Below are 27,872 nucleotides of genomic sequence, written 5' to 3'. Positions count from 1 at the left end.
ATGTCTATTTTCTCCCCTCCACTGGGCTATTATTTTCTTATTAAGTTACAGAGGTCTAAATTTTGAATATGAATTCTTTGTAGCTTGTATTTTTACTCTGTGGTGTCTTCTGATGAACTGAAGTTCTTGTTTTTACTATAGTCAAATTTACAATATATTCCCTTATGGTTTTACACTTTTAAAAAGTCTTGAATACATTTTTTTTCTTTTTAAAACCCAAGGTCATAAAGATAGGCTTCTACATTGTCCTCTAAAAGCTTTATAGTTTTGCCTTTCACATTAGTCTTTAATCCGTCTGCAATTGATTTTGGACAAGGGAGGAATCCAATTTCCTTTTCTCCCACAGGGACGCCCAGTGAGCCTAGCACCACAGTCCACCTCCCCCTCTGGTCTGCACAGCCTGCTCTGTCATAAACCAAGTCTCCATGCCATGTCTATTCCTGGTTCTCCACTATGTCATGTTCCATTGGTTTAATAGAATCCCTATGCTAAATCCATGCCATCTTAACTATTACAGGTTTCAAATAAAGTCTGATGTCAGCGAGGGTTGGTCCCACCCTTTACCCCAACCAACTTCCACCTTCTTCTTTAGACGATATTGCCCATTGGCTTTTTGTTCTTCCATTTGAATATTAGAATCACTTTTTGAGTCCCAAACAAACAACCCATTGGGATTTGAATTTATAGATAAATTTGGGGAGAATCAACATCGTTAAGATATTAAATCTTCCTACACTAGAGCACGGCATTTTTGTTTGTTTATTTTGGGTCTTCTTTAATATTAGTCTTTCAATGAAGTTTTATAAATCCCTGCCATAATGGACTTGGATGCCTTTTGTTGGATTTTTTTCCTAGGGATAGAAAAACCCAGTTGCTGTTGTAAACGGTATCTTTAAAAAAAATTATTTTATGACTATTTGTTTTATTTTTAGAGTATAGATATGCGATTAACATTCTTGTATTCATTTGGATCTAGTAACCTTGCTAAGCTCATATTTATTCATAATGCATTTTTCTAGATTCTTTTGAGTTCTCTAGATAGGCAACAATATCATCTGCAAATAATGACAGCTATTTTCTTCCTTTCAAATGTGTGACCTTTCATTCTTTCTCCTGCTTTCCCTTCCAGGTCAGGTGCTCGAGGAGGGACAGTGCTGAGCAGAAACACAACAGGCATTTGGTTCTTTTTCCTTAAAGGTAATGCCTTTAACATTTCACCATTAGGTATGATGTTTGCTGTAGATTTTGCTTCAATTCCATTTATCATGTTGAAGAAGTTCCCTTTTATTCCTAGTTTGCCAAGATTTTAAAAACATAATGAACGCAAATAGGATTTTATCAAATATTTTTTCCTATATCTACTGAAAAGGTCATATATATGATATATATATATAGGTCATATATATATCATATATATATATATTTATGTGATAAGTTACACTAATTTATTTTGTAAGGTTAAAACAACCTTTTAATTTTGGCAAAAACCCAAATTATTCGTGATGCATTCTATTTTCATACATTCCTGGATTTGGATGGCTACTATACACCAGGGTTTCTGTCTCTATAAGTTTATGAGTGAGGAAGAATTCAAATTTTCTTTTCTTATGTTGTTGTTCTCTGATTTTGATATTAAAAATATCTTAGTCTCATGAAATGAATTGGGAATGTTTTCTTTCATTCTTTGCAAGAATTTGTAAAAAGTGAAGTTAACTTCACTTCTCCTTGAAAGTGTGAAAGAACTCACCTGTAAACCTGTCTGGGTCTGGAATTTTCTTTGTGGGAAGATTTTACATTTTTTTAATGGTATAATAATAAATATTCTAAAGGGTTGTCAAGAAAAAGACAAGAAATAACAAGTGTTGAAGAGGATGTAGAGAAAAGAGAGCCCATCTAGCCACTATGAAAAACAGTACAGAAAATAGAACAACCATATGACCCAGTAATTCCACTTCTGGGTATTTATCTGGAGAAAACAAAATCACTAATTTGAAAAGACATATGCACCCTATGTTTGTTGTAGTATTATTTACAATAGCCAAGATATGGAAGCAACCTAAGTGTCCATTGATAGATGGATGGATAAAGAAGATGTGGGACATATACACAATGAAATATTACTCAGCCACAAAAAGAATGAAATCCTGCTGTTTGTGACAATATGGATGGACCTATAGGTCGTGACACTAAGTGAAATAAGTCAGAAGAGACAAATACCATATAGTTTCACTTATATGTGGAATCTAGAAAAAAGAAAACAAATGAACAAATAAAACAGAAACAGACTCATAAATACAGAGAACAACTGCTGGTTGCCATAGGGGTGGGGGTAGGGGGATGGTGAAATAGGTGAAGAAGGTAAAGAGGTACACACTTCCAATTATAAAATAAGTAAATTATGGGGATGAAAAGTATTAAATTTTCATTAAAAGTATTATATTTAAATACCTTATGGAAAAATAACACACAGAAGAGCCACATGGGGCCAACAGTTTACATGAGCAATGGTCATAACACTAAAAATAAGGATTTTCCCTGAAAGTCCAAGAAGAATGATGATAATTGATGTAAAAACTTTACAGAATGTTGAGCTGATCTGTAGGAATACTTACTGATTGTTCCTTTTACATTGTAGATTTACCATTAAATTTTCCTACTTTAAATTTAATTTGTTAGATTTCAGCTATCAAATAATTGCCTATGAGATCAAGATAAGGAATAAAAGAAAATTCAGCAAGACACATTAAATAAAAAATTTTAAACTCTAGGATCAATAGGTTTTTAAGCTGAAAGGATTCTAGAGAACCTTAAATCCAACCCCTTTATTTTATTAATGGAAAGAATAAAGTTAGAGAAGGTAAACTGGCTTTTCAACAGAACCACTAAGAACCTTGCGCCTACAAACAAACGTGTGAAACAATAAGAGGTGAGTTTTCTAATAATTGAAGACTGAGAGTTGAAGTAACAGGTCACTTGCCTATCTCTATCCTAACCCTAATATAGCCAGTTTGCATTGAACTGGATTTTCATAGGAAGTGTTTTTCTTAATTAAAAAAAAAAAGACTGGTTTCGGGGCCTTTGACCAGCTAATTGTGAAATGTCTTGGATTGGAGAGATTTCAGGACCCCTCTAATAACATTCAAACCCAACTTTGGATAACCAGAAGGACCCTGAAAAATCAGAGCTACAGATTAATAAAATGAGCTTTTGTAAATAAAAGACACTCAAAAAAAATTTTTTTAAGTAAAATGCACATTTGATGCATCTCTCCTTTGGGACACTGCATTTGGAAGGAAATAAAGGGAGAGTAAACCTTTAAGACAATCTGTTTCCAGATGTCATGATATTTTCATCTCATTGTGCTAAAAAGGATTGAGAAATGGACTTGCCATTAAGAAGAAGGGGATCCTTAACTATGGCCTGTCCTCAGAACAACTGTAAATTCATTACTTGCGTCGCCAGCCTCTAGAGCAACACCTTGGCACTCAGTAAATGTTTGTTGAGCCTTCTTTCAAAAGGCCCCTGTCTGCCCCATCTGGGGCAAATGTGAAGAAACTGTCTCCCAATTCTCTCTTCTGTTGGTGTTAAGAATTTGTTAACACCAAGCAGTCAAAGTATATTTGGGGGGGAGTTTTGCTTTTTGTTCTTCACTTTTCCTTGATGTTCCCTAACTCAGCCTCTTCTCCCAACCTGTGGTTTCCCAGAAGATGTGGGTGTCATTTTTCCCGAAAGAAGGCTCTATGCCAGTGCCCATGGACTTTGACTAGCAGAACTCCTGTAACATTTGGAGAACAACAATTTGGGAATGTCCGATGCCCTCCGATCGACAAGTGTTGTGAGTGTTTGGAGCAGCAGGTGAAGCAGTGTGGGGACGGGACTGGGGAGAAGCCTAGTCCCTTCCCTTGAGGAAGGCGTGGTCTCACTAACACCTACGCTGCCTTTGGAAATCACAACCACCGCAAGAGCTCGTGTTTACAGAATGCTCGCTAGAGGCCACCCATTCCTAAGATCTCTATTATCTCATATAATCTTTACAGCAAACCAAAGGGCTAAAGATTATTATTATCACCATTCCCATTTTACAGATGAGAAAGTCAAGGCAAAGACGTATAATCGTAATTTGTCTAAGGTCACAGAGCCAGCAAGGAAGCAGAGCCGCAATTCAAACCTACACAGTCTGACTCCAGAGCTCCCTACAGTACACAAAGCAGCGTGAGCATTTTGGAGGGTGGATCAGGCGGCCCTGGCTGAAGGGGGGAGGGTTCCCAGAGCACAGGAGGCAGTGAGCTGGAACCCTGGGACAAGGCCTCTTTACCTCTCTGGACCTCATTTGCTGGGCTGAGCCAGGAAGAGTCTGCCCTGTTTCTGGGAGCCCTGCAAATATGCGTGAGAAGAGACTTCCCAGCGCTTTACCTCTCGGGGTGTCACAGCACACTTCTACGGCTTCCCTAGGGCGCAGGCCGTGGGGTGTCAGGCTGTGCTTTGGCTCTGCACAGAGGCTCAGCAAAACCTGAGGGTGAGCATCAGCTGCGTCTGGAGAGTCGCACATGGTGCCCAGATTTTTTTTGCCATTGGCCAAAACAGAGATGTCACCATGCCTGGTGTCACTTTTCCCATTATAGGCCAGAGAAAATGACTGTCCCTTATGTAACAGCCAAGTTTTTTTTTTTTTAAGAGTTGTGGCCAGGGAACTCAGGCTCATGTTAACTATATGAATCTTGACAAATCTGAAGCCCGCTCCCACTGGCTTTAGAACCCCAGAGAGCTGGAAGGGATCCTGAAGATAATCTTAACGCCTTGAGCCTCGGAAAGGGGAAATGGTCTAAATTTGTGCTGAAGGTCACATGTGGGGCTTGGGGGTCAAGTGAGGTCAGGTCAACCACTGGGACTGGGGACTGTGTCTTGGTGGCTGGTTCAACCATTTGGTTTACTTCACTTGTTTTCCAGACTACGTTTTACTCACTTTCATCAAATATTTATTGAGATTTCCGTGTGCCGGCTCTTCCCTCGTGGAGCTTATATTCCCACGAGAGGGCAGGTAAGACAACAAACACACACAAACAAGAAGCCAGGAGACCCACTCATCAAATATATGCTCCAAGTGAAACAGAAAACCCGGAGGGACGCCTCTCAGGCGGTGCTTTTGGGTCCACATTTCCCTCCCTGGCTGGGATGCCCTTGGCCCAGCATACTGCCCGTCCCTTGCACCTGGGAAGTGTGCCTTTGTGGGGCCCTCAGCTTGTGGGGTAGGTCTTGCTCGCACGGCAGGGATGGGGCTGAGGCCGAATCAGCTGAAGGCACAGATTTCCGTATGTGGGAGGCCTCCGTCCCCGAGGCATGGGGCCTGGCACAAGCCCAGGCTGCAGGTGTGTAAGTCCTGACAGAGCCCCAGACCCTAAGGCCCTAAGCATGGGCACACCCTCAGCAAGGGAGGACATGGGTGAGGCTCAACATCCCCGGGCTGGCAGGGCAGGAACAAGCGAGGCAAACCGAGGAGATCAGCAGAGCCTGCCGGTGACACCCTTCACCCCCTTGTAGGGCACCTGCAGAGACTGCCTTGCCTGCACTTACTTGCCCCTCCTTCTACTTCCAACCTTCCCTCTTATTCAGTCCCTCATTTTTATAAGCATTCCCTCACTGATACACTCATTCATGCTTTCTTTCTTTCATTGAATGCCTCAATCACTTAATTGTTCATTAATTCATATTCATTCAGTCTCTTGTTTATGTTATTGACTCATACACACGGGTGCACATATGCTCACTAGGTTTCACTCGCCTCCGCACTCGTACACAGCGAGCACGGACTGAAAGTCTGTGTCCAGGTCGACGGGGCTGAACCCTGGAGGGGCCGGGGGCTAAGGAGTTAAGGGGAATTCCCAAACAAGCTGTGAAGGGACAGGTGTGTGCCGGGGGCAGACATCAACTGTCATGGGGCTGAGACGGTGCCCTGGCGGGCACTGGCACTCCTCCTGGCAGGGCTGAAAGTGGCCAGATATACACATTCTCACAAAGGCCCTGGGGGCCTCGGGAGTTGCTGAGCCAGCAGGTCTTTGCATTTTAAAGGAAGAGAGAGAGGGCAATGCTCTAGCCCAGGGGTTGGCAGACTTTTAAAATAAAGGGTCAGGTAGCAAATACTTCAGGCTTTGTGGGTCTCTGTCACAGCACCCAGCTCTGCTATTACAGTGACGTGGCCGCCGACAACAGCACAGGGTGAGCTTCGCTGTGCGCCGACAAAGCTTTTGCTCTGGACACTGACAACTGAATTTCATGTCATTTTTGCATGTTACGGAGTATTGCTCTTCTTTTGAATCTTCCCCCACCAAACATTACAAACTGTATAAACCATCCTTAGCTTGGGGGCCATACAAATCCAGGCTGTAGGCCACATTGGCCTTTGGGCTATAGTTTAGCTCAAAGAAATGAATGAACACTGGATAATTTCCAGGTGCCATGCTAGGAGTTCGGGGTGACCGTCCTTCCCCTGGTGACTGCTTTCTCTGCTTATGTAGAGAGTCCAGGGCCGAGCAAGTGCCCGGTCACAGGCAGAGGGAATGTAACTTTGAAAATAAAGGGTAGACATTCTCTGACCTCATTAATGTCCTGGCCACTTGAAACTGACGCAGAAGAGTGAGTAAAATAACGAACTCGTCCGTGACCGTGTCTGCTGGTGCGCATGCCTTAGAGTCTGTCTCCACAGCGCTAGGACTTGGCACATGACAGGGACTCGGGAAATCTTCACCGAGTGAGTAGATGACTGACGTATGGTGGGCACAGCACGTTTATAACAGGACCATGAAGGCAGCGAGCGCTCTCTAACCGGAGGCAGCTCAGGTCGACACAAAGGAGGCGGCCAAGGCGCAAGAGCTCGGTTACAGCTTGGGCCCAGCCCAGCCGGTGGGAACTATGTGTTCGCATCTCTGGCTCTGCCTTCTGTGTCCTTGGAGTCGCCCTAGACTCAGCTGTGAGCAAGTATGCCTTACCTGGCCAAAGTGTCTGCAAACAGACCGGAGTTTGCAGTATTCTTTGCATATGTCAGCAGGTTTTTTATGCATCCAGTTGTGCAATTTTCCGCCAGGGCTTGATTGTTTGGGAGTGGGAAGGGACGGAGAAGGATGGATATTGTATCTCCCAAACCTTGTGCTTTGAAATATAATAAACATTTTTTTTTTTCCCTATGAAAAAAAATGGTCCATGTCCTTGGGCGTTTCTCTTTTCTTTTTTGAGAGCATTGTTACTCACCAAACATAAAATACCTGCAGCATTAACAAAAGATTGCGATAGGGGCCCATATTCTGCTTTTCCATGAGAATGGTTTGTTAAGAACATGCCCCTTTCATGCCCTTTGTAGAAAAAAGTCTCACCTACGAAGACCTGATTTTCAGCCAATGCCCTGGGAAAGCACACAGCACAGTAGCCTATGTGCTGAGCAGACCCACATGTACCCTGGCCCAGCATTGCCCCCTAGATACTGTCAGAGAGGATGATACATAATCACTGAGTCTTGGATTATGAGCCGGTACACAGCAACCACATGCACGCGTGTCCCTAGTTGACTTCCAAGGCTCATGACAGACGTTACTGATCTATCCCATTGTTCTCCCCACTGGTTGCTGCCTCAGATCACTTCTAAATCTACGTGAGTGCACGAAAAGCCCCATCCCCACTGCTTGGGCAGGGAAAGAGCAGGGGCTTAGAAGAGTCAGACCCGGGTTCCGGCCCAACCCCTGAAATGTACCTACTGACTAACTCTGAGCTAGTTACTTAGCCTCTCTGAGTCTCAGTTCCTCCATCTAAAGTGGAAATACATCTATTGACAACGTTCACAGAGGCCAGGATGCATATAAAACCCCAGCACCTGCTACCCAAGCCATAAAGACAGCTCCTTTCCCTTGGAGCTGAGCAGGGCGGGAAGTGAAGCTGGTCTGACAATCTACTCCGTATACAGGTCTCTTCAAGTTTCCCAGCCAGGGAGGGGCCACGAGTTTCTGTACATCTCTGGTGACAGCACTGGCAAGCCACCTATCCCAGCTTCGGGAAGTGCTAGGTTGCTCCAAAGCCCTCCAATGCTTGGCACATGTTCAGAAAGAAGGGCTGCTGTGGCTGTGCTGAAAGGGCATGTGCCTCACACAGGCCCGCCGTCACCTGCCATTCACTGTGCATTTACTCTGCCAGGCCCTGGGCTACCTCGTGCTGATGATCAGGGGCTCCCAGCTAGGGCTGAGTTTGACCCTGGGGGACATTGGACAACGTCTGGAGACATTTTGTTGCCACAGGTGAGTGGTGGGTGCTACTGGCATCTATTTGTTAGAGGCCAGGGACACCTGCAAACACGTGACAATGCACAGGACAGTCCCCACGACAAAGAATCATCAACAATGCTGAGACCAAGGGATTCTTTGCATGCGACAGCCTCATTCAGTTCCCAGACAGGTCTACATGGAAGATGCTATTAGCTTTTCAACTGCAAGATGAGGAAACAGGCCTTGCAAGGTTGAGCCACATGCCAAGGTCACTGTGCCATTAAGGAATTCTAACCTCCTCGGTCCTGACTGCAGCCCTGGACACCTCCTTCCTTTCTCTTTCTCTTGTCCTTCTATTTTTCCTTGCTTCTCTTGTTTCTCTGGCTGACGTCCACAAGAGGGACAGAGGGGTGTGTGTGCATGTGTGTGCTGCAGGCCCCGGTGGCCTCAGCCATCGCTACCCCTGCACCTGGCTCCCGGAGCTAAGGAGGCAGCGCTGAAATGTCTGAGGGGCAAGCGGGGCAGGTGCCTCTCTCACCCGGGGAAGGGCCAGGGCTCCTGAGCAGCTCACCTGCCAGGATTAATGGGGCAAAGTGATGATGTAAAGTCTAACCTCTGACTGGAGAAATGCTGAATCAGGGATGCGAGCTGAGCAGCAGGGTTAGTCACCGAACATGCTTTGGTCACCAGAAACCAGAAAGGATTTTTCACCACAGGACCTTGGGGAGCTGGGGTGGGGTGGGGATCCGCGTGCTGCAGATTTCGCCATGCACCAGCAGCACTGGAGCTTCTGGGCGTGACTTCGGTGTAAAGGGATCCGGACTGCTGAGGCCAGGCGTACGCAGGGCCTTGCTTCGCCTCCATCTGTCGCCGGGCTGACATCTGTTATCCTCCAGGCAGGCCTCCCGGACCTCTCAGATGAGGCTGGCCTCCCTCACAAACTCCTGTCGCTCCCCCTCCCCTACCCTCACAGCACTTTGCACACTGGCGGCCTTATAATCCAGAATTCCTAATGCTTGGTTTAGTGTCTGTCTTCCCTGCTAGCCGCATGCGTGTCTGCCCTGCCCGCTGTCTCCCTGTGCCCCGGGCACCCAGCAGTTCTGTCAGCTGCCTCAGGATGGGCTGTGAAGGGCCTGGGTAACTGTACTGGGTGAGGAAGGGCTTCGGAAACAGCTGAAAGGTGCAGACAGACAACAGTGGGCAGGCGGCCCTGTCTTCTCAGTCTCCCTCCTGGTCTCCGTCTGAAGTCTCTCTACAGTCGCTCTTGGCTTCCCTCCCTGGGGGTCCCTTGGTTTTGCAGCTGAAGGTCTGAGCTGAGCAAGTACTTACCCCAGGGGCCCCCTAGATAAAGGCCGAAAGTCACATTCCTTCCCTACTTTCAGAATTGTCCATGCTTATCAAGGAAGCAGAGGGGATTTTGGAAGCCTTTGCACCCCAAGGCAGGCCCTGGCAGATCACCCTTCTGAAGGGTTGTGGCTGGTGAATGTCATTCTCAGCAAGGCCTGTTTGCACAAGCCAGCCCTGGGGTGGCGGGGTTGGGGGATGGTTACAGCCTCCTGACTTGACCCAGCAGTAATAACAGAGAGAGCATTTATTGAGCCATTTACCACTGCCAAGCCCTGGCCATTATCTCATGCACATGCTCTGCCTTGTTTTATACTCAACAGCAATCTTACAAGGTCAAAAAAAAAAAAGATCATCACCCGTCCCATTTTACAGATGGAAAAACTGAGGCCCAGAGAGCTTATGTAACTTGGCCAATGTCACACAGCTCAGTAAGAGGCAGAGTGAGTGTCGTCCCAGAGTCGGCTGACCCCAGAACCCATGACTTCTCGCTATACCACCTGTGCCGAGAAACTTTGTTAAAAAGCTCTTTATCTCAGAGAATTCTTCCTCAGTCCCGCCGGGGCCAAGAAAGGTCTATGGCCAGAATGAAAACAGGGCCCTCGTGTGAACGTGTGCTTGAGCAGAAGGCGGAGATGCGGCGGTGACCGGCGTTACCGAGAGGCTCTTCCTGGGCTACCTGCCGTCAGGGGGCGCTCTTAACTCCTCAGGCAAGGCTGCACCCTGCAGGCCAGGCCCATCATTCCCCTGAGGAAACTGGGACCGGGAGTGGCAACGTGCACTTAATGCTGGCGGCAGTCAGATCAGGTTCTCAGGCCCCCCTGGGCACAGGACGGCCCATCAGGTGTGATGTCGCCTGTCCTGTGCTGCTGATGGCTGCTGCAAGCTGGGACTACGGTGTAAGGGCTGAGGCATTGCATGATATGAGGGCTTTTAGTTCTGTCCTAAATTGCACTTAGTTTACTTATTTAAATTTTTTTGGAAGACCTTGAGTCTTTTATGGGAGTACCTTTTCCTGCCAGTTTTCTTACATGTAAAATGAGACAAGCTCACCCCCATATCTGCTACTAGTTATAAAGAAATACATCTTATGGAATTCAGACTGGAAGGGTCATCTAGATTTTAGATGTTTGGCTCGTTGCCTGCCTTAAGTCAGGGGCTCTCTTCAATCACACAGATGGTGATATATTCTGAAGGCTCTGCTTGGAGGAAAGAAGGTGATAGTGATGGCTGCATCTTACCGAGTCATGGCTAATCCTTGCAAAGGCCTTGCCTGCAAGGACGTGCCTTTTTGCAGATGATGACATCAAAGCTCAATGTGGTAAAGTACTTAGTTCAATGTCACTTAGTTATTAGATGGCAAAGCCATGGCATGGAGCTTTGCCTGATTCAAAGCCTTTTTATTTGTACTAATCCATCTTCCTCCACAGGGAAAAATAAAAGCCAAAGCCAAATCCAGCAACAGCAGGTTCCCTGGGCCCCTTCTGCCCTTTCAGTGTTTAGTTTCTGACAATCTATGTGATGGGAGTGGTTTCTTGTCATGAAATCCTTCATGTTCTGATGTGTGTTCTTTCCCTCTTTTGGATACAGAGATACAAAACTGTGCATAAACCTGTTTGGAAAAAATAAACTTACTGGTCCTTCCCATATCATACCTGAAGCCCTTTCTTCTCCAAGCCGGCCAAACCTAGGCCTTTTTCTCCTGGTTTTAGCCCAGGTGTGGGAACCAGACCTCAGGAGGGCCAGAAGGGGGAACACATAGCCGCAGAGGGCAGGATGCTGAGGTCAGCTGAGGGCAGTGATAAGGAGACTGACACAGGCAGGCAGGAGGGCGTGGGGCCAGCTGGCAGTAGCCAGTGGAAAAAGGGATAGTGATTCAGTGATGGCAAGCATGCCAGGCGAGAAGGTGGTGAGAAATGAGTCCTGTCTTTGAGCTAGGGGAATGCCTAGGAAAAAATGAGGGAGACAGAGAACAACGAACAGCAGGGAGAGAGAGGACAGAGTGATAGAGGCATGAATTTCGGATTCTTCAATATTTGCTGAGGGCCTATGATAGGCAGGTTTAGAGATCACTGTGCAGTAAGTTGGGTAAAACTTGCAGTATAACATCTCACACATGATCAGCTTGTAGAAAGCTCTTAGTCAATCTTACAAAACAACTGCAGCTTAAAAAAATATAAGAGGAATGATAGACTTGGAATGTCACCATTTTGCAACTCCAAATGAATGCTCATGAATGACACCTCAAACCAGTAGGTGAAATGCTGATGGGGAATCTCATAATGGATGGAGAAGGCTAAAACACCTGAATGTGAATCAATTTTAAGGCAAAACAGGAAACATTCTTTTCACCTGTAAAAGAATGAATTTGGATCCCTACCTCACAATACATACAAAAATTAACTCCAAATGTATCATAGACTTAACTGTGAGAGTTAGAACTATAAAACTCTTAAATGAGCACATAGGGATAAATCTTTGTGAACTTGGATTAGGCCACGGTTTCTTAGATATGATACCAAAAGCACAAGCAACAAAGGAAAGAGTAAATTGGACACCACAGTTAACACCTTTTGGGCTTCTAAAGACACCACCAAGCATGTGAAAAGGTAACTTCAGAATGGGACAAAATTCTTGCAAGTCATAGCTGAGAAGGGACATGCATCTGGCATATGTACAGAATTCTGAAACTTGATAATCAGAAGATAATAACTCAATTAAAGCCTGAGCAAAAGATATGACTAGGTAGTTCTCCTAAAAGCACATGTCCAATAAACACATGAACAGATGCTTACGCATCAAGGAAATGCAAATCAAACCCACAGTGGATACCACGTCATGCCCAGCAGGATGGCTAGAATAAAAAAGGTACTAAAACAAATGTGGAGAAACTCTCAAACGTTGTTGGTGAGAATGCAGTTGGCAGTTCCTCAAACAGTTAAAACGTAGAGTTACTGTATGATTTAGTAATTCCACTTCTAGGTATATATACCCCTATGAAAACACATGTCAACACAAAAACTTGTACACAAATGTTTGTTGTGTACAACATGTATCTATAACAGCCAAAAAGTAAAAAACCCCAGATGCCAATGGATAAGCAAAAATCGGTACATCTATGCAGTGGGATGTTATTCAACCACAAAGAGGAATGAAGTACTGACATACGCTACAACAGGTGAAACCGGCAACATTATGACAAGGGAAAGAAGCCAGATGCCAAGGACCAAATATTGTGTGATTCTGCTTCTAAAAGATGAAGGGAAAGACACATCTACAGAGAGAGAAAGTGAATCAGTGTTGCCTAGTGCTGGAGTTGGGGGTGATGGCAAGAGGTATGGGTTTCTTTCTGGAATAACAAAATGTTTAAAATTACGGTGATGGATGCACAACTCTATGAATATATTAAAAGCCAATGAATTATGCACCTAATCAAAATAAGACAAAAAGCAAAAAAGTACTTAGTCCTGTCCATGAGGTATTCTTGTCAAAGAATTTTTTACTTGTCAAAGAATTTTAAGAAATTATTATCCATTTTTCTAATGTGTGATAATGGTATTATGGTGATGTTAAACTAGGAGAAGAAAATACCTAATGAATATTTTGAAGAGATATTGAGGCACATATGGATAAAATGATGTGTCGTCTGAGCTTTGCTTTAGAATAACCCAGCCGGGGAGCAGGTTCATGAATGGGGATGTAACTGAAGCAAGTCTGTGAGCAGGTAATTGCTGAGACTGGATGAAGTGTACATGAGGGTTCATTATACCCTTCTTTCAAGTTTTATGTGTGCTTGAAATTTTCTATTACAAAAAAGTTTAAAGAAATGTACATGATAATGACTGAAGAGAAATCTATCAACTGACTGCTAAGATATTTTGACTGTTTAAAGTTTTAATACTAACAATAATAAAAGCGACAGCTAAGCACTTCACATTCACTTTACATCTTTTGATTCTCCCAACAACATTGTGCAGTAGGGGTGATTCCTGTGTTTTGAAGGAAACCTAAGCTCAGAGTGGCTATTGATTCGTCCGCAGTCCCACCCCTGGCGGGGGAGAAGAGGTGTCTGGGTCTGAGGCCGGGGTGGCTTTTCCTGGACACAGCCCTGCTTCTCCAAGCGGCTCACGGCGGTTCTTCCCCCCCGGGGGGGACCTGGCAGAGTAGAGGGCCGCAGAAGCCCTCTGGCCCTCCCTGTGTCCTTTTCTGCCTTCAGACGTCTGCCAGGGAGCTCCTGCCCAGGCATGGACTGACGATTTGTGAGAACAGGCTGAGGGGCTGTCTCCGCTCAGGGGCTGTGTTCTCGGAAATCAAACAAGTTTCAAGCACCCATTAGGCCCCATAGAAAGCACTTTGGGGCGGACAGTGATGACATGGAACAGAACACAGAGCGCTTTTGGGGGGAAAGGTGTCCATTTAATGGAGCCACCCCACTTTTCCACCCACAACTCTCGCCATCACTGCAGTCAGTTCAAGAGTGCTGTGATGACTTCATTTATGAGTAGGGATTTGTTGAGTGAAAATTATAAAGATGAGAGAAATTTATATTGGGAGCTATCAACATGAGAATATAAACATAAGAATATAATATAAGGAAAAATTTACTACTGTAATTTACCTTTGAAGGAGGATTTGCCAGAATCTTAAACAAAAATTAGCAGTGAGAGTGTTTCCAAAGGAAAAAATTAACTTAATACCAAGTAAAAACCATCTGTCATGGCTGTCCTGAGTCCCAAGAAGTTCGGTTAGGAGATGCCTGTGAAAGATGGAGACAAAGGAAGGATCCAGACTTATAGATCAAGTTCCTAAAATTGCTTCATTCAGAATATTTCAAATATGGGATTTAGAGAAGAGTCAGCTTTATAGACCTGAGAATTCACCAGGGTGCATGACAGTTAATCTTCCCAGGATCCCAGGAAAGGTGCTTAGACGTGTTGTCATCACGCTTGAATGGCGTGGGGGAGGGGCACGCATTCCTTATCCTGACCCCAGTGACCTGCCTTTTTGTCTCTGTCTCATCTCTAGTTTTCTGGATAATCAGAAGAGGGGAAAAGGATTGGTAAGTACTTTAAAAAGCCAGAGGCCCCTGTCTTTGTTCTTTATTCTTGAGGCAAAATGTGTTATTAGAAATCTCTATTGGGTTTTTGGAAAGTCAACAGCAACATGAATGAATAAAATGCCGTCCCTGCTTTTAAGATGTTTTCACTCTTAATAAGTAGGGTGATAAGATACGTGTGTGGTATTTATAGTGCAGAGAAGAGTGTGTTACAGCTCAAGTATAAACCATGCGCTGTGAACATGGGGGGAGACACGCATGCTGCAGGGAGGAGGGCAAGGCTTTCTGGAAGAACTGGGAGGCCCGCAGGGCTTCGGAGTGTGGGGATGACTACGACAGGCTGTGGAACGGCATTTCTTTATTCCACAAACATTCGTTCACTGCCCAGAATAATGCAGGCACTATGCCGGGTACAAGGACAAAAAGCAAAAAAGGTGGCCGAGTGAATACTGTGCTTAGGAGTGTTGAGTGGTCCACTCCACATTCTGTGTGCGTGCATGTTCATGTGTGTATGGACATGCATCTGCCTGTGTATGTGCGTGTGTGTGGTGTTTGTGGGTCCTGGGGGTGTTGGAAGGCAGACTGTAGACGATGCGTGGAGGGTCTAGAATGTCCTAACTTATCTAGGGGAAGAGAGCACCATTCCTCCCTTAAATCCTGGCTCTGTTTCTAGCTTGAGACTTCGGGCAAGTTATCTAATCTTTCTGTCCTCAGGTTTCCTATTTGGCAAGATGGACCTACCAACACCGCCTGTGAACAGCTGTGAGGACAGTCATAACGTCTGCATATCATCTATGATCGTTTCTGGCTTTTAGTAGTCCTGCCTCTGAGGACTGTGGGGAACCATTACCCCTTTGGTGAGAGAAGCAGCTGAATGGATTTGGGTTTTCAAGAGATGGTTATGGAGGCCAAGACTGGCAGCCGAGGGGCCGGTGTGATGCGTGGTGACTGATGGGCTCCGGGAGGCCAGGCAGGAGGCTGCAGCAACAGTTTAGGCCAAAGGTGGGGGCCAAACCTGAGGCAATGGCACGGGAAGGACAGAAGCAGTGATAACCTCGGCGGTGAGATGAGTCTGCTCACTGACTGGGTGCAGGGGCTGGGGAGGGAGAGAGCTTGGAATGAAGGCAGGCTTTCTGGTTGGACAGCAGTTCTGCCAACCGGGATCTGTGGCGCAGAAGGAGGGGCAGGCTGAAGGAGGGCGCGGGGCAGATTGGGGGTGGGGGGAAGAGGCCGCGTGCCCACAGGGAGGGGGTGCTGGGGACGGAGGGAGCAGGACCTCTCAGGAAGGCCAGTGCCAGTGGAGACAAGGACGCCTCCTTGTCTGTGAGTGTGCGTGGCACGGGCTCCACACCTGGAACAAGTCAGTTCTACAGCCTCGGGCGTGGGCCTGCCAACTGTGACTCCCCATCAAGGGGCACCTCTGAAGGACTTCTTCCAAATCTGTGTCCCATGCGGTTGTCTTTCTTTCTCCTCTTGAGGCATCCTGCTCAGCACAGACCTCGAGATGCTCCCCAGGACTCTCCCGAACGCCAGCTACAGTGGTTCCAACCCTCCTACGTGGCCTCGGCCTCTGCAGCTCCCCAGGGGGCCTGCTCGGCGTCTTCAGGTCCCATCCAGACTTGTTTTCAGGTACAGTTGTTTTTAGTCCAAAGTTCATCTTTGAGGTCATTTCCTGCCGTCCCAGCCAGATGTGTCAGGTGGCTTTCCACAGGTGGGAGGGCACGACAATAAGACAATAAGAGAGCAAACCCCCCGCGTAGCCTCCTCTGTATGAGAAGGCAGCAATCACTGCCCTTTGGTGCTTAAGCCTGGAGAGGCAACGCGGGACGCGCCCTGACCACAGGCGGGGGACGGGGCTCTTTAACCGGACAATTTCAGCGGGCTTTGCAGACACCCGCTCCTCACTCCCCCAAGCCCCTCCGTCCAGCTGCTGGGGCCTGGACGTGCTGAGAGGGGCTCTCCCCTAAAAACAGTGTCCTGGACTTTTTACTCCACATTCACAGAAGGGGTGAACATTCAGACTCAGATACCCCTCTCCCAGGGAATGTGAGACTGAAATCGACAAATGCCCTCCCCCCTGCTTCCCTGACTCTTCACACAGGCCCTGGCCATGCACATATTTATTCTGGGTCACTGTTTTCTGCACTGCATTGCACCCCATCTTCGTGGTTTTTGCCTCATCTACACACCACTTGCATCTTTCTTGACTTACTGTTTTTCTAAAGGAAAACTATCTTTAGAATATAAATAATTAATATTTTTATATACGCTGTGAACATGAAACTGGCATCACTTGACAGATACGGAAAATAGCCATCAGACAACATAATGAAAACATAGCAGCGCTGTTCATTTCGGAGACAGGCAATAGCTGAGCCTGGCGCTTTGCTTTCTCCTCCTTGCAGATTAGCAGGTGCTGGAGGGGTGGTAAAGGCAGACTGGCACCAGACTGAGACCTTCTTGATATCACCAGGGGGCTCGGGGGAAACTGGAAAGGGAGTAACTTTCTCGGTCCACAGCTCTGCGTTAGTAAATTCTAAGTCTTTACACTGTTTACGTCAGTATGAGTGTCAGCAGGTCCCCATCCCACGTTAGGAGCCCGAACTTCCCTATTGTCGCTCATTTATTTTTCGTGTCCCTTCTAGACCGTAAGCTCCTTGAGGCACAAGCTTCCTCTTGATACTTTCCATACTTGTCAGTTCATAAAGGACCAAAGCGATCAGACATTAAAACCCTCTTTAGGTGCAAAAGACCCAGGGCAAATTCTTCTGAGAGGTGGGAGGGGCGAAGAATGTTGGAAGGCCTTGGAGTCCAGAGGGAGTTGACCGAGGAGCCCAGGAAAGGGGGGACGCAGACATCTAGGAGGCCAGAGCACCGTGACGGCGGTGTCCCCTCCGGTGGCAGAGTGACGAGCGCATGTCCGAGGATCAGGCAGTTCTAGTGTCAATCCAGACTCTCCCTATTTACTGATTATATGAACTTTGGCCAAATCATTTTTCTTTTAGGCCCCTTGATTATCTTGCTGTAAAGTGGTGGTAACACCCCCCTACGAAGGCTCTAACCGTCGTTTAGGATGGAGGATGGGGCTCAAAGGAGACTGGCAACAAAAAATGGCCACTGCCAGAGGATATCATCCTATCAACCAACCGGTCGGTCATATAAATTTCAATAACAGCTTGAGATTGTTATTGCTGCTCTTATTGCTTCGGTAGTAGTATCCCCAGTACTCAGTATGGTTGCTAGTACACTGTAAGCACTCAACAAATGTTTACTGGTTGAAAGGTCATTCTGTGGTCAACTGTGCCTCTTCCAGCCTTCCCTGAGGATGTGGTGCCACCATCTGCCCAGATGTTTAAGTCAAAAGTCCTGATTCCTTCTTGATTCACTGAGCACCTACTAGGAACAAGGTACTGTGTGGGGTTCTGGGATGGGGACTGTGGGAGCTTGATAAGCTAGACGCAGCCCCAGCTCTCAAGGATGTCAGAGAAAAAAGGCAGGAGAGCTCATCATATGTCCGACTTCTCATTCATCTTTGGATGTAACTCATAAGTGAGGCATTTTAAGAGTATATTTTTCACAATACCAGGGCAAACATGGAGAAATACTTATAATTCACAGCCATCTGCATGGAGGAAAGGCTACCAATACTGTGTAGGGGTTCCCCGGGAATGGGATATACAAATGCTTCACTTTGGAATTGTCACCATTTGGAACACTAGGAAGGAACACTACATGTTTTGAATCCTACTAGGATTCTCCACTCTGTTCTGGCTTCTCTGTAGATGAGGTAAATAACTGGGAAGAATTAAAAAGGCACATAGAGATTGACTCTTGGCTAAATCTTTTGGGAAACCAACTTACAGGTGAGTGAGCTAGCTTGAACCTACTGAGTGTGGACTGTGCTCTGTGTATCTATCTTTATATATAAAAAATGGTTTCAGGAAAATCCTGTAAGTCTTTGGCTTAACTGTGAGTCACTAGGCTCCCATTATAGAGTATGTGTGTGTGTGTGTGTGTGTGTGTGTGTGTGTGTGTGTGTGTGTGTATGGTGGAGAGAGAACTTGGGGTAAAAGCATGTGTATACTTGTAAAAAGCATTTGAAACGTGTGTACAGAAAGGGAATTTTGTGATGTCTTATGCAGGGAGAGGGTACATGGGGGTGGAAGTGCATGTGGGTGCACGCAGTACAGGTGGTGGGCAGAATTACATGAACAGCCAGCCTCGCAGGGATCCAGATGGAGGTGTAAGATGCAGAAGGTTGCAGATGGTGATGGCTTTCCTTTTAGACCAGCACACAGGTCTTTGAGGAGCCCTTGACTTTCTCCTCCCCCTTGTCTTGTTAAAAAGGGATTAGAGTCCAATTAAGCCACTTAATCCCAAGGTAGAGATTCATACTTAAAAACAAGATTTACAGCTTAAAAAAAAAAATCAGTGCAAGTTGAAGTCTGTCCTTTCAAGTTGCCACCTGAATCGTCTCAAGGAGTGTTTTCCGCAGAATACCCAGCATGCAGTTCTCCCTAATTACTTTGCCTCACGCCTCCAGCCCTTCATCTTCTAAAGTACCCTTCAACCTAAATAGCCACATGCTGTTAGAAGCCCTTCTGCTTCTGGATTGCCACCTGCCCCTGGGCTTACTTCCCCTTCAGCTGGCTAGTCAGTGACCAGGCCTAATAATAATAGTATGAAGAGCTAATGCATACTGGGTGCTTGGTATGTGCCAGGCATCACGCCAAGCACTTCACATTCATTATCTAATTAGATGTTGCATGTGAAGACAGCCAGGGCTGGCTTCATGGGTGTGTGACATGTGTAGTCCCACAGGACTCTGTGCTGAGAAGGGCCCTTCACTTGGTTTAATGCTCTGCTGTTGGTACCTTGAAATTCTTCATCAGTTTTGAACATGGGACCTGCATTTTCGTTTTTCACTGGGCCCTGCAAATTATGTAGCCTGTCTTGAAAAGACCTAATAACACAGTTTCTTTTTCTTTCTTTTCCTTCCTTTGCATTGGATGCCTAATCCACTGCCAGGCAATGGAACAGTGAATCTCAAATCATGATGCCAAGACCCTGTCAATGAAATGGGTACCGTTATTTCCTTGGAGGGAAGTTCTCCAAGGGACAGGAACATGTCATGGCTCTGAGCACGAGACAACAAAGGATCTGTGCGAATTCAGCAAGTCGTTCAACTTCTCTAAGCCTCCGTTTCTCATCTATGCAATGGGAATAATAATGCTAAACTCAGAGGCTATTTCAAGGATGAAATGTGATCATGTACACACAGCTCTGACACATAATACACACGGCACTAGTTATCATTCACACACCACGGGTGACTTGCAAGTACTAAACGCCCGCTATTGCTTGGGCCATGGTATGGATCATCTGTAGGTCTCCAAGACGCCCTTAGCCCAGAGGTGAGTTGGGTCCTACCTGCCCCGCAGAGCTGGGAGGAACATCTGCTTTCTCGGAGTGCTGGGTGATCACAGAGGGGTTGCTGGAGCTGATAAGCACCGGGGTGCTGATCTCTACCAGACGGCTCCCCGGAGGAGAATGCACTATCCGGTTGAGGGTGTTCAATGCTGTCGTGATGGAGAACTGCCCGGGCCCCTTCCTCCTGCCCCCGGGGCCCCTTCGGAGGGTAGGGGTGTTGGCCGCCTTGCTTCTGGAAAATGAGGATGCAAGAGACAGGCTTTTTGTGCAGCATGACTGGTGGCTTTTATTCTTCTCTAGGAGGTGTCTTGCGGTGAGATTTGGCTGAAAAGACAAAAGGTCAGATGAGAAGTTAGTCTTCCCGATCTAACGCGAGCAGCTGGGTCCTGCCCAGGCCAGTCTGAAAGCAGGTCAGACGCCACCACCTCGGCTGCTGTCACTCCGTGCTCAGCTTCTGCCTTTTGTCAATAGGTCTCAGTATTTTGCTGTATTGATACATTCTCACAACTCTCTTGCGAAGTAGGTATTACTCTTTTGCTGAGGTCCAAAGGGGTTAAAAATTAGCCACGACACCCTTCCCTGATCAGGTGCCTCTCCCTCTGCCCATTCTCCCAGCCCCGCCTCAGGCCTCCCCACCTAGTGGACCCTCCCCGTCCTCCTCCGGTGCTCCTGAGCCCCCTCTGGGCTGGCTGCTTGCCCTGTCTGTGCTCCCGTAGCCCCTGGGCTTTCCCGTCAGGGGCATTTTTCACTCCATAGTCATTTACTTCCCTGTCCCCCACCGCAGTGCTGGCTCCCTGAGTGCCTGGGGGCAGGAACCTCATGCATGGTCATCTCTGCTGCATCCCAGAGTGGGCGCTCCACGAGTGTTTGTGGAAGAATGTGGGGATGTCGCTCAAGCTCATACATTCGGTAAGTGTTTCAGCCAGAATGTAATCCCTTCAGGACCCTGAATCCTTATGCTCAGACCGTCCTTTACGACTTCCTTTAAATGTTTCCGTTCATCGTCATTTCATTCTCTTTTAGTCAGTGGCATGCTGGTAAATCAGGGAAAAAAACCGCCCTGATTTGTAGTTTACTGATTTCTGTGGAATAAATACCTACCAATGGTTTAACGACTGTCCGGACAAATTCCTGACACTGTAACAGCGGCCCTGCAGTCTGGTGGCCGTGAGCTTGAGCCCAAGCCCTGGCCACACTGGTACTCTGAGTGCCTTGCCCCCCAAGGGCCCCTGTGAGTTTGTTTCCTCTGGAAATCTGAAGTATTTGTCAAAGCAGGGGTTTGTATGAAGAAAACTTTCCAGGGCAGTTACTTAAATTTCCATCCGTATAATTGTCACCAATTGCCCCAGAAAACTGCATGTCTCATTCTAATTTAGAGTTTCAACTATAGAGGTAAAAGGGAATTTGCCTACTTAAGAACTTTTTAATGACAATATGCAGATTATTAAAATAGTGGAGAAAGAAACTTTTAAGGATGTAATTCCTGACTTAAGAAGGAGTGCACTTGTAATAGTGTGAAAAAAAAAATCATCATTTTTGGGAAAGGGCATTATTATGTCCACTTTAAAGATAAGAGAGTTGAGGTCCAGAAGGGTGTCTTATAAATGGCAGAGCCAGCAGGCAAACAACCAAAGAGGAAAATGCCAGATAGTAATCAGAGGTGCTAGAGTGTGGCCCGGGGGAGGTGGCTCCTTTAGTCCAGAGGGAGGTGGCCAGGGTGAAGGAAGCCCTGCTGAGACGGTGACACTAAAGCTGAGATACGGAAGCCACCAAGGAGCCAGCCATGTGGAGGTGGGAGGAAGATGGGAGGAAGATGATGGGAGGAAGATGGGGGGACTCTTCCAAGAACAGGGAGTATGAACTAGTGAAAAGGTCCTAAGGGGGGAAAAACTCAGCCTGCTTGATAAAAAGACAAGAAAGAAACAAAGAGAAGGCTAGAACACATTGATGAGTAGCAGGTGGTAAAGAGGAGACCATAGAGATAGGCAGGGGCTGGGTCACAAAGGGTCCAGGAGGTTTCAAGTTTATTCTAAGTGTGATAGGAAGCCTTTGGCAGGATTTAGACAGAGGAGTGATATGATCTGATTTATACTTTAAAAAACTCATGCTATGATTTGACAGCATCTTACAAAGTTAAAATCATATTTAGCATCTGACCCAGAAATTCCACTCCTAGGTAATTACATAAGAGAAATGAAAACTTACGTGCACTCAGAATCGAGTATGCAAATGTTTATAGCAGCTTTATCATAGTTGCCAACAACTGCAAAGAATTACAATGTCTTAGATGACATGATATTTGTATAGGAAACTCTAAAGACTCCACCAAAAAGCTATTGAGCTTGTAAGTGGATTCAGTAAAGCTGCAGAATACAAAATCAATATACAAAAATCTTTTGCATTTCTATATACTAAAAATGAACTAGAAGAAAGAGAAATTAAGAAAACAATCTCATTTACAATTGCACCAAAAAGAATAAGATACCTAGGAATAAATTTAACCAAGGGGGTGAAAGACCTGTACTCTGAAAACTCTAAGGTAATGATGAAAGATATTGAAGATGACATAAATAAATGGAAAGATAAACCATGCTCATAGATAGGAAAAATTAACATTGTTAAAACATCCATACTAAAGCAATCTACAGATTCAAAGCAATCCCTATTAAAATACCAATAGCACTTTTTACCGAACTAGAACAAATAATCCTAAAATTTGTGTGGAACCACGAAAGACTCTAGTCAAAGCAATCTTGAGAAAGAAGAACAAATCACATTTCCTGATTTTATACTACAAAACTATAATAATCAAACAGTATGGTACTGGCACAGAAAATAGACACCTAGAACAAGGGAACAGAATAGAGAGCTCAGAAATAAACCCATGTTTATATGGACAATTAATCTATAACAAAGGAGGCAAGAATATACAAGGGGGAAAAGATAAGTCTCTTCAATAAATGGTGTTGGGAAAACTGGACAGCTATATACAAAAGAATGAAACTGGACCCCTCTCCTATACTACACACAATAATACATTTAAAATGGATTAAAGACCTAAATGTAAGACCCTAGAACCATAAAACTTAAAGAAAGAAAGCAGTAAACCCTTGGATATCAGCCTTTGCAATTTTTTTCTAGATATGTCTCTCCAGGCAAGGGCAACAAAAGCAAACATAAATAAGTGAGACTACATCAAATTTAAAACTTCTGCACAGTGAAGAAAATCATAAACAAAACAAAAAGGCAACTCACTGAATGGGAGAGTATATCCACAAATGATATACCCAATGAGGGGTTAATATCCAAAATATATAAAGAACTTACACAGCTCAACACCAAAGGAACAAATAATCCAATTAAAAAACAGGTAGAGGGACTAAATAGACATTTTTTCAAGAAGACAGACGGCTAAGAGACTCATGAAAAGATGCTCAATATCACTAATCATGAGGGAAATGCAAATCAAAACCACAAGGTATCACCTCACACTATTCAGAACGGCCACTATCCAAAAGACAAGAAATAACAAGTATTGGTGAGGATGTGGAGAGAAGGGAACCCTTGTGCACTGTTAGTGGGGATGTAAAGCGGTGCAGCCACTATGGAAAACAGAATGGCGGTTCCTCAAAAAGTTTAAAAATAGAACTACTACATGATCCAGTAATTCCAGTCCAATTCCAATTCTAATTCCAGTTCAACATATCCGAGTATTTATCCAAAGAAAACAAAAACACGAATTTGAAAAGATAATATATACCCGTATGTTTATTGCAACATTATTTACAATAGCTGAGATATGGAAGCAACTTAAATGTCCATCAATAGGTGAATACACACACACACACACACACACACACACACACACACACACACAATGGAATATTATTCAGCCACAAAAAAGAAAGAAATCCTGCCATTTGCAACCACATGGATGGACCTAGAAGGTATTATGCTAAGTGAAATAAGTCAGACAGAGAAAGACAAATACCACATGATTTCATTTATATATGGAATCTAAAAAACACAGCAGATGAACAAACATCCAGAAATAGACTCATAAACACAGAAAACAAATTGGTGGTTGCCAGAGCGGGAGGGGTGTGGAAGTAGAGAAGTAGGTGAAGGGGATCAAGAGGTACAAACTTCCAGTTATAAAATAAATAAGTCATAGGGATGAAAGGTCCAGCATGGGGAATATAGTTAGTAAGACTACAATAATTCGGTATGGTGACAGATGGTAACTAGACTTATCCTGGTGAGCATCTGGTAATGTAGATAAATGCTCAATCACTACGGTGTACACCTGAAACTATTACAGTGTCATGTCCACTACACTTCAGTTACAAAAAGGAGGAACCGCAATGGCTTTCAGCTGGCGGGTGGACACACACCCTGGCACATCTGTACAAGGAACACAGCTGAACAATGAAAAGGGGTGTGCGGCTGACCCGCACACGCAGGCCGACTCTCAAGGGCATTGTGCTAAGTGAAGGGTCTGGACCCGGAAGGCCACAGTCTCCCTGACCCCTCTGCCAGGACATTCTGGGAAAGGAGAAGGACCGCAGGAGCTGAAAGCAGATTGGTGGTTGCCAGGGGTCGGGAGCCAGGGAAGGAGCCGACCTCGAAGTGGCAGCATGTCCTTGTACTTTTTGGGGGGCTGTTGGAACTATTTCTATACCTTGAGTTGGTGTGGTTATAATGTGTGTGTCTATCAAAATGGATAGCATTGTACACCAAAAAGAGTAAATTTTACTCCATGTAAATAAAAATAAAGACATAAAAAGTTCTTCTGGCTGTTATTTGGAAGTGCCAGAGCAGAAATCGAGACCAATGAGGAAGTTACTGAAACTGTTACAGGCCAGCTCTGACAGAAGCCTGGACTGTGGACAACGTCTTACCATCCCCAGAGCCCAGCCCTCTATTGTTCACCCAGCAAGAGGATGATACACACTCTTTGGGCTGAATGAGTAAAATTTGTATCAACATTTACAGCTACAAGGAAATTAGTTGATTTTTTCTGCCTTCACCTAATTGCTCCGCCCCCCGGGTGGCCATACCACCAGCATTTCCGTCGGCAGCGTTCACAGTGGGTCCCGTGTGACTGTTAGCTCTCTGCCAACACGACGAATAGCTCATTGGGGAAGGACTGCACATTTCTTAAATTTGCACCCACTCATCAGAAACAATATCCTTGAGATTCCTTGGGCCGGGCAAGGCTCATGTAACTGAGGCAGGTCCCGCTGAAGCCCAGACAAGAATGGGTGTAAGCTCGGTGTTGGTTTTACCACCTTTTTATCCAGGTGCAATTCAATAAAACAAATGACACATTAACAAGAAAAATATTGTCTATGCCCCAAACCTGGTCACTCTTAAGGAAGCTTTTCTTCCAGTTGCTTTTCATGGCACTGGTGATTCAGTATTTAAAGAGTTGGCCAGCAAGGGCTGGTCTCAATGAAAGGACTGGGGTCAAAATTTACGCACTGCTTTAAAAAGCTCAATTAAGATTTCAAGTAATTTTTGAAAACCAGGTTTCCAGATTAGAGCAACCACTTGATTATTCTTTTCACTTCCTAGCAATTAGGAGAACAATTGAAGCAATGGTTAGTTGGATGAAAGTTGCAAGCAGTCTTGTAATCACTAATTTCAGAGGTGAAGTGGTGGGGAGAGTACCCAAATGAATAATGATGAAGTGTAGAAGTTTTGGAGAAAAAGGTATCAGAAACGGGCAATAAATCATCAGTGACTTTTCCCCCCAGAGCTATGAAGAAGCTTCTTGAAATAATTCAGGGGGCCATGCAAGCTCTAAATCTGCAAAAATTTAAGCACCTCCTATGTGTTCAACTAGGTATTAGTTGTAGATGATTTCTGTTCTGTCCTTGGAGACTTAACTGTATCTCCCAATTATGAAAATTGTTCCTTTTCAGCAAATGCTGAATAGCTCTGCCATTGCCACAGGTACAACAAATCAGAAAGTGGGGCCTGATGCTTGACTACCGCCTCTCCCTACCCCCCACTGCTGTCGGCCTTGAGACTTGTGGATCTACCTCCAAAAACTTGTCTGAATCTGTGTACCTGTCTCTAGTCTACTAGTTGCGGCCACAGTCATCTAAATGAGCCACGCAGCAGCCTCCTAACTGGTCGTTTTGCCATCCCCACCCTTGCCTTCGACTTACTCTTCCCCCTGCAGCCAGAGCAGTCGAGGAAACCCAGGCCTCATGGAGTCACCGCCTCACTTAAAAGCTTTCAGTGGCTTCCGCTGACTTCTGGGTTTATGGCAGAGAGAATGATACCAAATATTGCATGTCCACCCCTATAAATCTCCTCTGACTGGAAGGCAGGTGGGCGCTAAGGGACTGGCTCAGGCTAGGGCGCTGAGTGGGAGCGACAAGTGTCCCTTTTGATCTGAGGCCTTACTTGCTCTTTCCTTACTCCTCACGCCCACCCTGCCAGGAAAGCTAGAAAGCCCGTGTGCTCCACGCGGGGCAGGGGCGAGGTGGCCCTGCTCACGCCTCTAGATTCCAGAGCAGCCGTGTGAGCGGAGCCTCTTACCATCTGTGCGGAATGTGTGATGCGGGTGAGAAATAACTTTTTCCTTACTAAGTCACTGAGATTTAGGGGTTATTATAGCATAACCTAGCTCATCCAGACTGACACAGCAAGGTTTCCCCAGCCTGCTGTGATCTGTCTCCCACTTACCTCCCTGGCTTCATTTTTGTCCCTCGCACCCCCTGGGCTCCAGCTCTAGTTTCTTCGGGTCCCTTGGATGCACCACACTTCCTCATCCTGCATGACTTTTACGCACGTACCTCTATTCCCTGAAACACTCCTAACTCCTAACCATCTGTCAGATCTTGGCTTGAAAGGCATTTGCTGACCCCCTACCCAGCTAAGTGGCACATCAAACCCCCTCCCCACAACTGTTCCCTCTGCTTTACTCTGCCTCATTCATTCATCACCCTTGTAATTACTCGATTAATGTCTGACTTTACAGTCTCCGAAAGACGGGACCTATATCTGTTTGTATCTTAAGAACCCAGCACAGAACCTGATTTAGCAGGCATGCAATGAAAAATAGGTTGAACGACTGAGTGTGTGTTTAGGACAGGGTCACAGTGGATGATTTGTTTTTTAAACTTTTTCTTAGTCAGTCTGAACACCTCGCAAATATTTTTTTTAACTCATTCACTTGTTCAGCTAGTTTTTTTTTTTAGTGTACTAGTTCTGTGTTAGGCTAGCCTGTGGAGTCCAAGCAACATGCCCGTCAGATGTTCAGTGAAGAAAAAGGCAACTGAGTGTTCAACTGGTTGCTGAAATTTTAGGGAGAAAATGGGTTTCTAGTCAAGCCTTGTAAAATTAGTGCAATTTGAGCAGGTAGAGAGAATTGGGTGGGAGAACCTGAAGAGGGCCTCAGGAAGAGAAAAAGCAGTGGGAATGAGAATATTGTTTATTAAGGACAGCAAGCAGACTAGCCTCTCTGGCCCCTTCCTCTGTCTCCCCCTGCATTTTCATCCCTTCACCACTGATTGAATAGAAGAGGCACGGCTTCAAAGGTTGAAAGCCAGACAGTGTCCTGGCCACACCGTTCACTTCAGAACCTGCGTTGGCTCTTAGGAATGGACGAATCGGCCCTTTCTCTCCAACTACACCTGTTTTGTTTGCACTCTCCTAGAAGGTGGAGAGTGCCTTCTTTCATGGCCCCCCACTGTCGCCTTTTAATGCCTTTTGCCTGTCAAGTACCCAGTAAATGAAGTTAAACAATGAAACCTCTTTCTGAAATTTGTAATGACCTGCCTCAA

At 45.5% G+C, this 27,872-nt stretch overlaps 1 protein-coding gene across 2 annotated transcripts in view; it reads right to left on the bottom strand.

Annotated features, from left to right (window-relative positions):
* The window catches only part of SH3RF2 (SH3 domain containing ring finger 2), a 100,490-nt gene that overhangs the window by 23,250 nt on the left and 49,368 nt on the right, over window positions 1-27,872 (bottom strand). For both annotated transcript variants that reach the window (XM_036894863.2, XM_036894879.2), the window contains exon 5: window positions 20,074-20,397. In XM_036894863.2, the coding sequence (XP_036750758.2) occupies window positions 20,074-20,397 (324 nt within the window). The remainder of the gene's footprint in view (window positions 1-20,073; window positions 20,398-27,872) is intronic.

Source organism: Manis pentadactyla, chromosome 13, assembly GCF_030020395.1.
Source record: "Manis pentadactyla isolate mManPen7 chromosome 13, mManPen7.hap1, whole genome shotgun sequence".
Classification (NCBI taxonomy): domain Eukaryota; kingdom Metazoa; phylum Chordata; class Mammalia; order Pholidota; family Manidae; genus Manis; species Manis pentadactyla.
The sequence above is the reverse complement of the archived record's forward strand: the minus strand, read 5'-3'. Positions and strand labels throughout refer to the sequence as shown.